Genomic DNA, 15,099 nt, shown 5'->3' with positions numbered 1-15,099 from the left:
CCATCAGAGAATGGAAAATAAATCACTCTCCTCGCCTATAAAGCCACAGGGTCCTCTTGAGCTCCACTCAGTCTGCGAGATATAAAATGCTGCCTTTATCCAACAAAAGCTGGCTTTCATTTATTTATTTTTTTACTTTTGGTGTGGGCACATAAATACATTTTTATTAAATCCATGTTGTGTCTCTATGAAAACACACTCCCTAATGTCAGAGTTGATTAACAGAAATTAACATGACACATCAAGCATAATTTGTTCTTCACATAGATAAAAAATACCTGTCAGTCTCCAAGGTGAGAAGTAATTTATTGCTGCAGCATGAATGCTTCTCATTTCTTTGTTATGTTCTATTTAAAGTGAGTCTCCCTGTGAAGAAAAGCCTGACAGTATTTCTTACATAAACCTAATGAGACAAAATGCATTCGGATGTGTTTTAACTTAAAAACACCTTAAATAAACTCACATGTGGGTATGTAAACGATTTAATAACATTTCTAATACACACAGAACAATGTTTAAGTTTGCATTATTTAATATAAAGACCAGGAGCATCATTCAAACAACATGTACACAATCTACACACATTTAACATCTACATAAAGTTCCGGTTACATATTTTTCATAACATGCCATCATAACTACAGCATGTCCAAAAAATACCTAAATAACTGCACTGCACAAAATAATAAACATGCAACATATTAAGGAAGGTAGTCAATTGTTTAACTACATAAACATTAGTTCTAGTTAGCTAACCCATTCTGTCCATCCAAGCGCTTTCACTGCTCTGCAAAAAAAATGTATATGCCCTTTTTCAGTTTGTCAGATGACAACCACCACCTATAATGTATTTTATTTAGATATTATGTAATAGACCAGCTAAAAGTAATGAAAAATTGCAAAATGGAAGAAACATAATACCTGGTTTTAAAATTTGTGTACAAATAAGAAGCCATCGCTTTTGTAGAAGCAAATTTGACAGGAAAACAGCTGCAAATTCTATATCTACATTAAGATTCTTGCCCATTCATTGCAAAATAGATCATTTTAATTCAGACTGGACATTTTACAGTTTTCTTTCAATATATGTCTTCGTGTCACACCTCTATAGAAGCCACATTTGTGCCATGCACAACTAATAGTTGTCCAAATATCCACAGCTCACACCAATTGAGATGTGCATTTCTGTAGCTCCTCCAGATTTACCATACGAGTTACCACTGCTTCTCTTATTTGTCAATATAGGTAGATGGCTATGTCTTGGTACGCTTGCAGCTGTGTTATTCTGTTTCTTTTCAATGATGGACTTAACAGTACCTTCTGAGATGTTCTCCATAACTTTCTCTGCTGTGTTACTTAGTCTTCACGGTGCTGTTTGTTCATTAATATTTTCTCACAAACTATACACAGGGGGACTTAATTTACTAGTTAGGTGACTTCTGAAGGCATTGTGCCAGATTTTATTCAAAGATATTGGAGTAAAGGGGGCTAAACACAAACGCATGCCACATTTTTATGACTTTCATTTGGAAAAAATAAATCGAAATTCTGTATCGCTTTCCGTCCTTTTCAGTGTTATGCAGTTCAATGTGTTGGTCTATTACATAAGATCCCTTTAAAATCGATTGACGTTTGTGGTTTGTGCAGAAGTCGGGCTTCTTCAAAAATATGTTCTCACTTATCTGCTAATCATTAACAACATAACAGTCAGCTATGAAGATGTGCTATAATCTGTATATCAATTAACTGCTTAATTTTAGGGACAGGTGAGACTCAGAGTCTCAACACAATAGGAGCAATTTTCACCACTCAGTGGTAACTACCCCGACCGACACAAGCTGGATAATCTGTTAGCTGCAGGAAAAAATGTTAGAGGGGGGAAAAATCTGGTAATAAAGACTAGTTCATGAGTTCGTTTAAACCCTCTATGCAATCTATAATTAGGCATGCTTTTTCACTGAATCTATTGTGGCTCCCAACTGGTGGTGATTACTGTAAATTGTATGTTCTGTTTAGATCAATGCTTCCCATTTTTAAGGCCTCCGCAAGACATGAATTTATATGGGAATTCATTTCAGAGTAAAAACAGCCTTGATTTTTGTGCATTAAGTTGAGTAATTGCCAGCAAATAAAGTCTTCCTTTATAGTAAAAACCCATCGCTCATAAAGATATGGTGAGAATATTAAACCTATCTTTTTAAGGCATACATTAGTATTTCTTGGAATTCTAATCAGACTATGGGCTGTTTCATTTATATTTAATTGTGTGGAAAAAGAAAATCATTTTTAACTGAGCTTGTTGTCTAAGGCCGTTCCCTGCTTTAATTTGAGACACGATGTGTGAGACACGAGTTGTTTAGATCATGCTGCCTTTCATTTCTGTGACACATTTCCGAGTTAAAGTTTGACATTTTCATGTTTCCAAGACCTTACTGGGTGAATTTGAAATAGAAGAGGCCTGTCTTCCAGATAAAAAGAAAACAACAATTCAAAGGATGAAAGAGAACCAATAACAGCAGAGGTGAACGATGAGCGGTTCTAAGGACTCCTGGGTAGAAGAGCAAAATATTGGATTTAGTGCAGTAAAACTGACATAAAGCAGATTCTTAGGTTCAAACAGCAGCACAAAGTTCTTGATTAATACAAATGTTCTCTGCAACTTCATCTCTTTTCACACTCCAAGTAAACCACACTGTCTTCTTTAAAAAAATAGTCTCCTTCTTTGTGGTCAGAGGATGCTGACTCTCTCAGTGAGGCCCTTCATGTCTGAGTCCTCCCCACCATCCTCATCATCAGAGGCTGATGGAGGAGGAGGAACAAAGTGAGCTGGGTAAGGCAGGTTGTACTCCTGGGCAAACATTTGCCAGCGGCTGTCATCACTTTCGTGGGTGATGTAGCGCTCACAGAGTTTTGTCTCCAGCTCCCGCAGGTCCAGCCACGTCTGGTAGTCCTGACAAATGAGGGAGAAAACATGAGGATGAATCTTCCGTTTCAGGGAAGCCTTGAAATTAGATTGATGCTAAAAGATCTCCCAGATTTAGAATGCACCATAGGATAATCGGTTTAGGCAGTGTGTGTGTGTGTGTGTGTGTGTGTGTGTGTGTGTGTGTTTTTATCTGAATGTGTTACAAAAAACAAGCCATCCCTTAATTGAGGCTACCATTACAGATTATTTAATGCATGTCCAATTCTGGAATAATTGATGTTTTTTTTGTTTGTTTTTCATTTCTAGGGATCTTGTTTTAAAGAATGGTGAGAGCAATTAATTATTTTAGAATGTCTGCATTTTTATAGATATACAGTAGAAGAAATAATTTTCTGACTTTTAAGGTTTGCTTTCTTAGAAGGAAAAAGAGTAGTAAGTTCAATCTGCACAATAACATATTTTCCCCACTATACACACGTATCAGCTTTGAGCATCTTTTTTTGGGGTTAAATCTGCTATCCTCTATAACAGGTACCAAATTCTACTACTGGGAAATCTCACAATATTGACATCAATATTGTACTGAGGGTAGACAGCATCCTTTATCTCTAACTGGGGTATGGAGGTGTACTTGTACCTGCAATGTGAGGGAAACAACAAAATGCAAACCATCTCTAAAAAATGTTAGTGTTGCTGTGTACAGATAAATGGATTCTTTGACTTACCTGTAAATACGCATGACTGAGACTTTTGTCGACGCTGTAGCGTTTCCTCATCTTGACCTGCAGCAGGTTGTTGATCAAGTCAATAGCTGGAAACACAAGAGTACTGAGAATGTTTAATGAAATCAAATTCACTTGTAACATCCAATACTTGGGTATGCTTTGAAATCCTTTTTAAAAATGAATAACAATGTATCAAGAAGCACAATATATATATTATATATACACAATGTAGCCACAATTGTCCTGTGGCAGACTGACAGTCATATCCGGCCTTCCTGGAAGGTTGTTGCTTGTTGTTGTTTTGTGTACATTGAACATTTGGAAGAAAGCCCCTAATAGCAGAAATACAACCACAGAACCCACAGGCCCCAAAGTGTTCTAAAGTAATGCCCACACAGTTCCAGGAGTTATTTTGTTCTTTATGCCTCATCTAGCTTACATAACCTTGGTGATTACGTTTTGACTAATAAGAGTTTAAAATAGTGTTCTAAAATGTCCATAAAGTTGAGTTACAATCTCTTCTTAGTGGTTAAAGCAAAACTACTAAACTAACTGTGCATCAGTATTCCAGCTCCCCTCCGGTGCCAGCCTCTTTCCATTTACCATCTCTGGAGATCTGGTTCCAGGGGTTGGCCGGGTACATGAAGGCCGCGTTTTGAATCTGGTCGTTGATATCCTCGTCCTCGTTGAAAGGGAAAGTGCCACTAAGGCTGACGTACATGATGACACCAACTGACCACATGTCCAGCGAGCGGTTGTAACCTTGGTTCAGCAGAACCTCTGGGGCCAGGTATGCAGGTGTACCGACCACGGAGCGACGGAAAGACTTCTCACCGATGATGCGTGCAAAACCGAAGTCACACAGCTTCACCTGCAACCAATAAGAAGAGAAAAAACTGCATGAAGGGAGACATTTTTCTGACTGAGAAGCATAGTGATAAAGAAACTAGTGAAATAATGTAAGGATATTTGCGAGCAACACATAGATGTTAGAAATCAGGTCTCAGCGGTTGTACATCAAGTTATATAATGGGCTCATTACAAAGTGTGAATGTCACTGTGCTCTATATAAATAGGCCCTGTTGCGTGTTTGTGTGGGTACCTGTGGAAACGGATCAGCTGAGGCAAGTAGCACATTCTCAGGCTTCAGATCACAGTGAACAATATTCTTGAAGTGGAGATGTCTGAGAGCTGCAAGAATCTTCTCACACACAGAAAAGCATACCCAAAATCACTCAATCAGAAAATGACTTAGAGGAAACTACAAACTGAAACTTCACACACGCTTTTATGAGGCTGCCCACGTAAAAGAGAACATTTATAGTGCAGGGGAAAAAAGTGTTAAAAAGCTCCTTTACAGATACTTTCTGTTCTTGCTTTTTTTCTCTCACCACAATTTATATATAAAAAAAACATAACATGAGTAAACATCGAAAGGAATTTATGAATTGGGGCCTCATTTATTAAGGGAACAAAACAATCCAGACCTATGTGAGAAAGTAAATGCCCAAATCTAATAAGTGGTTAAGCCAGACTTCATTGCCAGTTATTGTAACCAAGCCTTATGATAAACTGGCAATGAATCTTCAGTGTGGAGGTTTATTGACCCACTCTCAGACCATTGTTTTAATTCAGCGACACTGGAGCGTTTCATGCCACAGCATTTTACTTAGATTTAAATTGGTACTTTGACTAGGCCATGCTACAACCTTTAATGCATTTTTGTTTTGAGCAGTACCTAGGTGGACTTACTGGCTTATTCCCGATATATTCTCTAATATTTAAAGACAGAAGAACGATTATCACATACACATTGCTATTTACAAATTCTTCTTTTGCTGAAGACAGAAACACACCTGCGTGATGAGGAATTTAGTTAGCCTCTCAGGTAGTCTTCCCTTTTCGCTGGAAAGGATCATCTCCAGCATGTCACCGTGCAACTTCTCCATCACCACAAACACTTTCTCCGGGGTTTCAAACATGCACTCCAGGTTCACAATTCCTAAGTGCCGCAAACTCTGAGAGAAAATAAGGGTTTGATCAAAGCTGTATGCAACAGAACAACGATTAACATTTTAGACAGTGTGAAAAACTACAGTGAGTGAATGGGGAGTTTTGGTAAAGTTAAATTTAATATCGCAGGTTTTAAAGTGTTTAACAGAGAAACAAAACAGACTTGCAGATGCATGCAAGAACAGGAAGGTGTAGTCAATTGCAGTGTCAACACGAAACAGTAAACCACAGGAAATATGAAGTGAAATATGGGGAAGAACACTTCAATGGTAGTTTTGCAACAAAGAATTGTTAGCACATACAGACATTCAATTCACTATTCACTCGCTCCAAGAGCTGGAGAAAAAACACACGGACTCTTTCATCATAATACTGGGAGATTTTAACAGTGCAAACCTCTCCAATGAACTCCCCAAATTCAGACAGCATATTGGGTTTTCCACTAGAGACAAAAACACACTGGACCATTGTTACACAACTTTAAAGGACTCATATCATGCTGTTACCAGGGCTGCTCTGGGTTTTTCAGATCATTGTCTAATCCACCTCATCCCAGCCTACAGGCAGAAACTAAGAGCTTCCAAACCCGCGGTTCACACTGTTAAGAAGTGGACTGAGGAATCAAAGCAGACACTACAGGCCTGCCTTGAATGCACAGACGGGACTGTTTTTGAAACTTCAGCCACTGACCTCATACATCAGTTTGTGTGAGGACATGTGTGTGCAGACCAAGACATTCTGCTCCTTTGGGAATAACAGGCAGGCCAGGAACAAACTAACAAAGAAGATCAAAGCAGCCAAGAGAAGCTACAGTGAGAAGCTGAAAAACAGCCTTTCTACTGGTGACACTTCAGCTGTATGGACCGGTCTGAGAAACCTGACTGCCTATAGGATACCCCCACCCATCCTGAACCGAATCCTCACCTGGATAACCTTCTGAATGGCTTCTACTGCAGATATGACAAGAAGCCATTCACACCTCAAATCATCCCCTCCACATCCCATTCAGGAACAAATTTGACCCGTAAAACAACCAACCCCCTACCTTCAGATCCTCTGCCTGCACTAAAGATCTCCGAGGAAGAGGTAAATAGGCTCTTTCAGCGCATTAAAACAAAGTAAGCTGGAGGACCTGATAACGTCTCCCCATCATGCCTGAAAGCCTGTGCAAACCAACTTGCTCCGATCTTCACAAGGATCTTCAACAAGTCAATGGAGAAATGTGAGGTCCCCTCCTGCTTCAAACGATCCACCATCATCCTGGTTCCCAAGAAACCCACCATCGTAGGATTAAATGACTACAGGCCTGTAACCCTGACGTCTGTAGTCATGAAATCCTTTGAGCGGCTGGTGTTGAAGCACCTGAAAGACATCACAGACCCCCTGCTGGACCCACTGCAGTTTGCTTACCGAGCAAACAGGTCGGCAGATGATGCTGTTAACTTAGGTCTACACTTCATCCTGCAACACCTCGAACACCCAGGGACGTACGCCAGGATCCTGTTTGTAGACTTCTGCTCGCCCTTCAACACCATCATACCAGACATCCTCCACCAGAAGCTCACCCAGCTCAACGTCCCAGCCTCCACCTGTCAGTGGATCAACAGCTTCCTGATGGACCAACAGCAGCAGGTGAGACTGGGGAGCATCTTCTCCCGAACCAAATCAATAAGTACCGGTGCCCCCCAGGGGTGTGTTCTATCCCCACTCCTCTTCTCCCTGTACACAAATGACTGCACCTCAGCGGACTTGTCCATGAAACTCCTTAAGTTTGCAGATGACACCACTGTCACTGGACTGATCCAGGACAGTGATGAGTCTGCATACAGACAAGAGGTGGATCGGCTGGTACACTGGTGTTGTCAGAACTACCTGGAACTCAACCCACTCAAGACTGTGGAAATGGTGGTGGACTTTTGGAGAACACCACTTCTATACACCCCCATCACCATCCTCAACAAGACCGTGTCAGGTGACCCCACACACCCTGCACATAAACTGTTCAGAGTTTTACCTTCAGGTTGCCGCTACAGAGCACTGTTCACTAAAACCAGCCGCCACAGAGACAGTTTTTTCCCCCAGGCTGTTTCTCTGCTGAACATTTAATAGAGTACAAAACAACTGCATACAGATGTTGCAAATGCACCTTTGTATATATGTGTATTTAAGGACATAAAAATATATGCATAAATATATCTTATAACGCATTAAACAAAAAACCAACAAAAAAAAACCCAGAGAGCAAAGTGAACCGGAATCAAATTCTTTGTATGTACGAACTTGGCAATAAAGCTGATTCTGATTTTGAATTTAAGTGAAACACATAATATAGATTAATAAAACACAAGCTGACATTTTAAAGCCTTTATTTTTGTTAATTATAATGATTTTTTTTACATACAGCTAATAAAAGCATAATATTTCTGATGAGAATATTACATAAGACCATTTAAAAAATATATTTTAAATACACAACTGTGGAACTAATGAAAAGTATATTGGTTCACTACCTTTTCAAAAAGGTACTTACTCTGAAAAACATGCCTCATCATAATGTAAATTAGAATTTTTGGAATGTGACTCTTAGTATTTTTAAACATCACCTATTTAAACCATTTATAGTTAATTAATATAGTATAATAATTTTTTTTATCAAATTTTGTAAATGTGGTGCTTAATGATTTTGTGTAAAGTAAGGTAAATTTACTACTGGACTGGTATAACTGGTCTGTAGACAACTTTTGATAGTGAATCTATCTCCATCTGCTGGTAAGAAGAATGAATCTTTGTGTACAGATGAACCATTGACCATCATATGAACTCAATCAAAAGACACTGTAGTTAACAAACTTGAAAATACAATCATCTTATCTGTCTAAAGACAAAAAGGCAGGTCTAACTGAACTATTAAATAAAAGACAGAAAAGACTCTTCTTACACTTCTTACTTCTTTCCTTCTTGATAATTCAGGTTTTAAGGATTACTGCCCTGTTGGTATAATGACATGTTTTGATATCATCACATCAAAGTACGTCTGTTTCCTGGCTTCGGTCACTTTTATGCTAACCAAGCAAACAGATCTATTGAGGACACTATGGTTACAGCTTTACACACCACCATATCACACCTGGAGCAGAAGGGAAGTTGTGTGAGAATGCGGTGTGTAAACCAAAGCTAGGCCTTCAACATTATCATCCCACATATACTGGCTAGCAATAAGTTTGAAGCAAGCTTTTCCTCGCCCATCTCCTCCTTAGTAAAGAGCACCTCTCCTTTCCTCATACACAGAGCACTGGAGCTCCCCAGAGCTGTGTGCTAAGCCCACCACTCTGTTCTCTTTATACACATGAGCTCACACCCGGCTATTCTGGAAACTTCATCTTTGCTTTTGATTGCACTGTGGTTAGGCTGATTGTATGTGACAATAACAATAAATAAAGAAATGAGGTTATAAACCTATTCTAAACAGATTGGTGCCTCTCAAACCGTCTGGAGCTGAACAACACAAATCAGCAGATCTGACCTGAAAACCATCACCACAATCATCGAGAATAGTGCATCTCTACATGGTAAACCAGCAACACTAAAGCAGCCAGAAGAAACAACAGAGAATGGCTAAAACAAATGTATGCCATTTACTGACTCCAGACTAGAGGGTGACACGGGAGTGGATTTTCTCTCCTGTCCCATCCCGCTCCCACAGAAAAATGTCTTGTCCCATCCCAATCCCAGGCCAGCATAACGAAAAAAATCCTGTCCCGTCCCACTCCTGGTAAATTGACACCCACTCCCGTCCCGCTCCCATTCAGAACGAATCCCACTCCTGTGCCACTCCCATTTTTGTTTTCTTCATTTGGTCTTTTGGCAATTTCTTTGTTTGAAGGACCAGTTAGGTCCCTGTTTTTAGTTGTAGTAAAGGCCAGTTAAAGTAAAAAGAATAATAATGAAGAAATAATAAAATATCAAACAAGGAAACAGACCATGTCTATCTTAGTTGAAAAGACAAAATGTTCCTAGTTGTATTTTACTTATTTATTAAGTGATTGTTTCCTTTGAACAATGACATTACTTTTATGTTTCAAGTTGCTGAAACAAAAGAAAAATGCACCTAGTAAGAGAACTGTACTTGTTGAACAGAAGGCCAAAAAGGCATTACCTTCATAATTTAGAAACTGTACCTCAATGGTTCACAGCCCTGGTCCTCAGGGACCCCTTCCCTGCAGGTTTTAGATGTGTGTCTGATCCAGAACACCTGATTCAAATTCTGACATGACCTCCTATACAGGCATCAAGAATGGAGGGTCAAACTGGACAAATTTAATACAATAAAATCATCATTAAATAAATAAATGTTGTGAATGTCCCATAAGTGAAGTAAATGTAACATGAAAGAAATGTAACATTAAATGTGCCATTAAATTAAAGGTACCATTTATTTATTTAATAAATCATTAGAAACAATAAATGTACCATTATATCATGAAATGGAATATTATGCAATTAAATGTGCCACTGAATAATTAAGTATAATTTTAAAGACGACATGACGTAATTAGTGGTACACTTAATATTTAATGATGTATTAAATAAATTGTACATTTAATGGTACTGGTACATTCAATTTTTTTCTATTTCACAACATATTTATTTAATATCTTCCCTTGATGAAGCCTTTCTATACGGAGCCCGCGAGGGGACAAGGGGAATTTTTTCTCTTTTTTATGTCCCCACGCAATAGTCTTTGCGTTATTTCGCAATACTTTGTGGGATAGTTTCCAAACCAGATAACTGCAAAAATGAAACAAACACTACACCCGTTTTGAGATTTATTGAGTTTTATTTTGAAATCTGCCTTAAATAAAATTATCTTCAAATCAGACTAAAAGACAGTTTTTATCCACAAGCTGTCAAACAAACTACTGAACAATAATGCTGCACGAAACCACATCTGTGACACTTTGTTTGCTTATTACTGCTGCATGATGTGTACTTTTTTTTGTACGCCATTAGTGTTTTGTTTTTAATCGTGATTTGAACGGTTGTTCTTATCCTAAGCATTTAATCGCATTGTTTACTGCGTGTTAACCTGCATATGACAAATAAACCATATCAATCACATATCAGTGTTTGTTTTATGAGCAGTTTGTCATCTGTGCTGCTGTTCCAAAATGCTGAACGCAAAAGTATTGCGTGGGGACGCAAAAGAAATAAATTTCCCCATGTCCCCTCACGGGCTTCCGTACCTTACCTCTTAAATCTTTAGTGCACATGCAGCAATTTTGTTGGTCAGATGAGACTTGACACATGTTGGTACGTTTGGTTTGATGAATGAAGAGATGCAGGGCTGATTTAATCCAGAATCTGTTTTACAAGTGTCCCTTAATCACTGGTGTCCTTGATTACGACTAAACACGTTTTACAAGCAGCAGACTGCGTGTTAAAACCGCTACATTCAACTCTCCTGAAGTTCGGTAATATTTGCGACTTTCCTGTCAGCTCTATGAGTTTAATAGATAAGACCTTACTTCTGACTTTACGTTACAAATCCAATTTTACCACGTCCAGTTCTCCACCTGCGTTTGCTCCCTCCATCCTGAACGCAGGTGGAAAACATCGAGCAGAAGCACTGTTGGCTTGTGGGTCGTGTAGTTTGTTTGACTCACATTATAGTATAGGCTTCTTGGAAAAAAACTACACAATGGCGGCGTCGGTCCAAGTTTTTTTTTCTTAAAGTTTATAACAAAGTCTCAGTTTTACATTTCCAAAGACAATTGATCCTAGTTTATTTTCCCTCCTATTGGTTAGCTCCCGCTCCCGTCTGCTCCAGTTTATGTTTTATCCTGTACCGTCCCAATCACGTGATCTTTACTGATGCTGTCTCCCGTCCCGCGGGATTCCCATGGGACTCCCGAAAAAATGTCAGCCTCTACTCCAGACCACATCTAGAAGTCTTGCTGCCTAACCAAAGGAAAGGCCTGCACTTGGAAGACTGACAGTTCACATAAAAATTGCCATCTGCTTGACCTGCATCTAGGCAGTGCATTAAGTTAAGCTCTCTAAAAGAGCCTAAAATACTTTCTAAAACCATAACCATACTGAATGCAAACATGCACTAATCTCAGCTGACAGGACAAATCACATTTAATACCTTGTTCAGTATAGTAATCCAATTTATAATGTATATGTCAATTTTTTTATAATGTGTTTTGTTCTGTTCCTGATAAAATACTCATAACATTAGCTTTTAAACCATGAGCTAGTGTGCCAACTTTATTGTTCCACACATTGCTGACATTCTCTACATTCTCCAATCTACAGTGCTCTCTGCTGGTCACCTTCATTATTACAATTAACATTTCACTGCATATCAACAAATGTAAGTTTTTATTTGTATACTTTTTGCATTTCCTGCACTTTAATGTAATGCCTTGACCATTTATTTATTTATTGTTTTTATCTTCAAGTCTTTTGGTTGTTGAATGATTAAAGATTGGTATATTTAAATATTTTTTTCTAAACATTGTGTTCAATCGAACAAAAAACTAATCTCAATCAAAAAAAAAAGAAAATCTCAATCAAAAAAATAAATTGTGGTCAAAACTTTTGGAATATTCAATCAAAAAAAACTAATCTCAATCAAAAAATATTAAGTTGTGATCAAACCTTTCAGAGTTTTGCCAGTATAAGCTTTTGCCTAACGAATTTATTTCTCTAAAACCATGAGAGGTGACAACACAATCTCTTCAGATTTTTATTAGAGGGTTATCTATATTATAACCTTTTGTCGCCTCTTATGGTTTTGGAGAAATAAATTCCTGAAAGTGGGACAAATACATATAATGGTTGAGCATTTTGAGGTACTTTGACAAGATATTTCTCCAAAACTGTAGAGTAAAATATTAAATATTTATTATTTTACATAAAACATGAATGTGAAAGTTGTAAAAATGTAATTAATATAAATGTTCTGTAGGTTCCTTTTCTGTTTTCCTCTTATTTTCTCAACCGTTGCCGGGATCGGGATCCTTTCTGCTCCATTACCGTAAAGCACCTTGTATGCGTAGCGCAAATCTTTAAGAGAGAGCTGGTGTCGGCTGGCGTGACCACGTATTTCTGACTGTCGGCTCACTTAACCGCAGTTTTCTTCTGTACAAGCCCTGCAGTTCGAGCGGCCGCTTTAGTCAGCGCTAACCAATAGGGAAACGTCTTACATCGTTCGTCTTTAGGCCCCGCCCAGGAAGTTCATGTTTCCAGCACTCAAAATTCTTTGAGTTCAACCAAAAACAGAGAGCGTCAAAACCAAAAGAGCGAGAGTTGTAACCAAAGATTTTTGACATGCGCAAATAAACGTTTATGTTTTGCAAATAACTCTTTTTTCTCTTCATGAGAAAAAAGAGTTATTTTAATCAAAAAACGTTTTTTCAAACAATTTTTTTCTCCCCAAAATAAAATATTCCATTAAAAAAAAAAAAACCTTTGATTGAAAAAGTTTTAATCACAACTTAATATTTTTTGATTGAGATTTTTTTTTTTGATTGAATATTCCAAGTTTTGACCACAATTTATTTTTTTGATTGAGATTATAGTTGTTTTTTTTTTATTGAGATTAGTTTTTTGTTTGATTGAATAATATTGAGACAAATTTACCTCCATATTTACGTACATAACTTTAAATGGTTGAAACTGTCATTTGAATTACAGAACAGATGACTCAAACATTTATGGTCATGGTTAAATCAATAGCCTAATTCTAGGGTTATAGTGTATAAATGATCTGATCTTTACCAGGCTCTAAAGTGTTTTGCATTTAAATTCATATTAAATACAGGTTAAGCCAAAATGGAGAAGTTTGTGGGAAAAAAAATCACACCCAACAAACCTTAAGTACACATATGTAAAACCCGGGAATTCACCTCGGCTCATCAAGGCCTGTGAAATAACTAAAAGATCTGAATATAAAGTCCTTTTTTTCTAGAGATTGCAAACTACTGATGAAAATGCATCATTTGAAAAATCTAAACACTAAAGGTAACAGGCATCAGCTAACCTTCAGAAAAAACACAATATTGTGCAATAGAGGAAAGTACATCATTTTAACAGCATTTGCAGAAGCGTAACAGTTTCCGGCACAAATCATAGAAGCAGATTGTTGGTTCTGTTTTGATGTTTGACTGACGGCAGCAGTTTGGCCATTGCTAAAATGTATGCCACAAAATACTAGTTCTCATGGTATTTTTTAAGACGTTACTTTAAAAACTGTTCTTAAAAGTACATTATTCCTCAGAGAAATGTAGGTAGTGTGTGTGTCCTTACTTGCAGAATGGCCACCTCATTCCTCAGCTGACTCTCTTGTTTGGTGGGAAATCGAAGCTTGTCGATGACTTTGACAGCTACGTCTCGTCCTGTCTTTCTGTGCTTTCCTGAAAAAAAGGATTATTATTATTATTTAAAGCAAATTCATAAGGTTGCAAAAACAAAAAATCTTACATTAGATCCTGAATAAAGTCATTGGACTTATATTCTTTTTCTTTTGTTTCTTGTGAAACCAAGTCACCAACAACACACTTGCTAGTGTTAAACATTTTATTCTTGATTTTCACACAATACAGCAACCAAGAACTTGATCATCATGACTACATACATTCACATACCTCCATAAACTATCCCAAACTGCCCAGATCCAAGCACTTCATCAGCAAAAATCTGATACACTGTGCCAATATCCTGTAAGAGATAAGTATTTCTGCAAGTGAAAATGGTGCTTTAAAAAAAAAAAAACTAGATAAAAGAAATAATATAAAAAAAAAAAATCATACCACATTCTCTTTGATTTGGCTGTTGGAGACAGAAATGCTGACAGAGGCTTGTCCTAAAACAGCATCAAAAGATACAGGTTATACATGGTACAAAGTATGTATCTGAATAGTGTCTCAAATCACAGGAACATTTGTCTGCACTACCACATACAACATATTAAATTTGCAAAGACAAATCTTAACATGCTTCATATAAGCACTTTCTTTTTGTTTAAATGTGTTCTTAAACTTACTGTGTGGTGTATTCCCCTCAGCCGGCGGGGCATCCTGAAAGATGACTGGCATGAGTGCCTGGCGAATGGCGCACTCCCATGCATTTGCCACCTCTCGCCCAATGCCGCTGTTGGGCTGCACCATACTGGGAGATGGGGGTGTCTGGGGGTTGCTGGTGGACACTGAGGGAAGGGTATTGGGGTCCTCCCCGACAAAGTAGCACATAGTGCCTGTGACAAGCTCAAAGCAGTGAGGATTGGTGCCTTGTGGAACTAGAGTGAAGTCAGTAGCAGGACGCACCTCCAGAATCTCAGAGAGGGGGATCTCCTGCAGGAACATGGATGCATTGGTGAGGAACAGAAAGTGTACAATCCAAATGCATACTTACTGAAGAAACGATACGTAC

General features: G+C 38.1%; 1 protein-coding gene across 2 annotated transcripts in view; it reads right to left on the bottom strand.

The window, feature by feature from the left end:
* Positions 1 to 466: 466 nt before the first annotated feature.
* Positions 467 to 15,099, bottom strand: part of prkd2 (protein kinase D2) — a 70,939-nt gene continuing 56,306 nt past the window's right edge. For both annotated transcript variants that reach the window (XM_047391915.1, XM_047391914.1), the window contains 9 exons: positions 14,714 to 15,020; positions 14,481 to 14,533; positions 14,316 to 14,388; positions 13,978 to 14,084; positions 5,508 to 5,669; positions 4,754 to 4,852; positions 4,255 to 4,522; positions 3,652 to 3,737; positions 467 to 2,950 (listed from right to left, as the gene is read on the bottom strand). In XM_047391915.1, coding sequence (XP_047247871.1) covers positions 2,729 to 2,950; positions 3,652 to 3,737; positions 4,255 to 4,522; positions 4,754 to 4,852; positions 5,508 to 5,669; positions 13,978 to 14,084; positions 14,316 to 14,388; positions 14,481 to 14,533; positions 14,714 to 15,020 — 1,377 coding nt within the window. In that variant the 3' untranslated portion in view covers positions 467 to 2,728. The remainder of the gene's footprint in view (positions 2,951 to 3,651; positions 3,738 to 4,254; positions 4,523 to 4,753; positions 4,853 to 5,507; positions 5,670 to 13,977; positions 14,085 to 14,315; positions 14,389 to 14,480; positions 14,534 to 14,713; positions 15,021 to 15,099) is intronic.

Source organism: Girardinichthys multiradiatus, chromosome 18 (assembly GCF_021462225.1).
Source record: "Girardinichthys multiradiatus isolate DD_20200921_A chromosome 18, DD_fGirMul_XY1, whole genome shotgun sequence".
NCBI lineage: Eukaryota > Metazoa > Chordata > Actinopteri > Cyprinodontiformes > Goodeidae > Girardinichthys > Girardinichthys multiradiatus.
The sequence above is the reverse complement of the archived record's forward strand: the minus strand, read 5'-3'. Positions and strand labels throughout refer to the sequence as shown.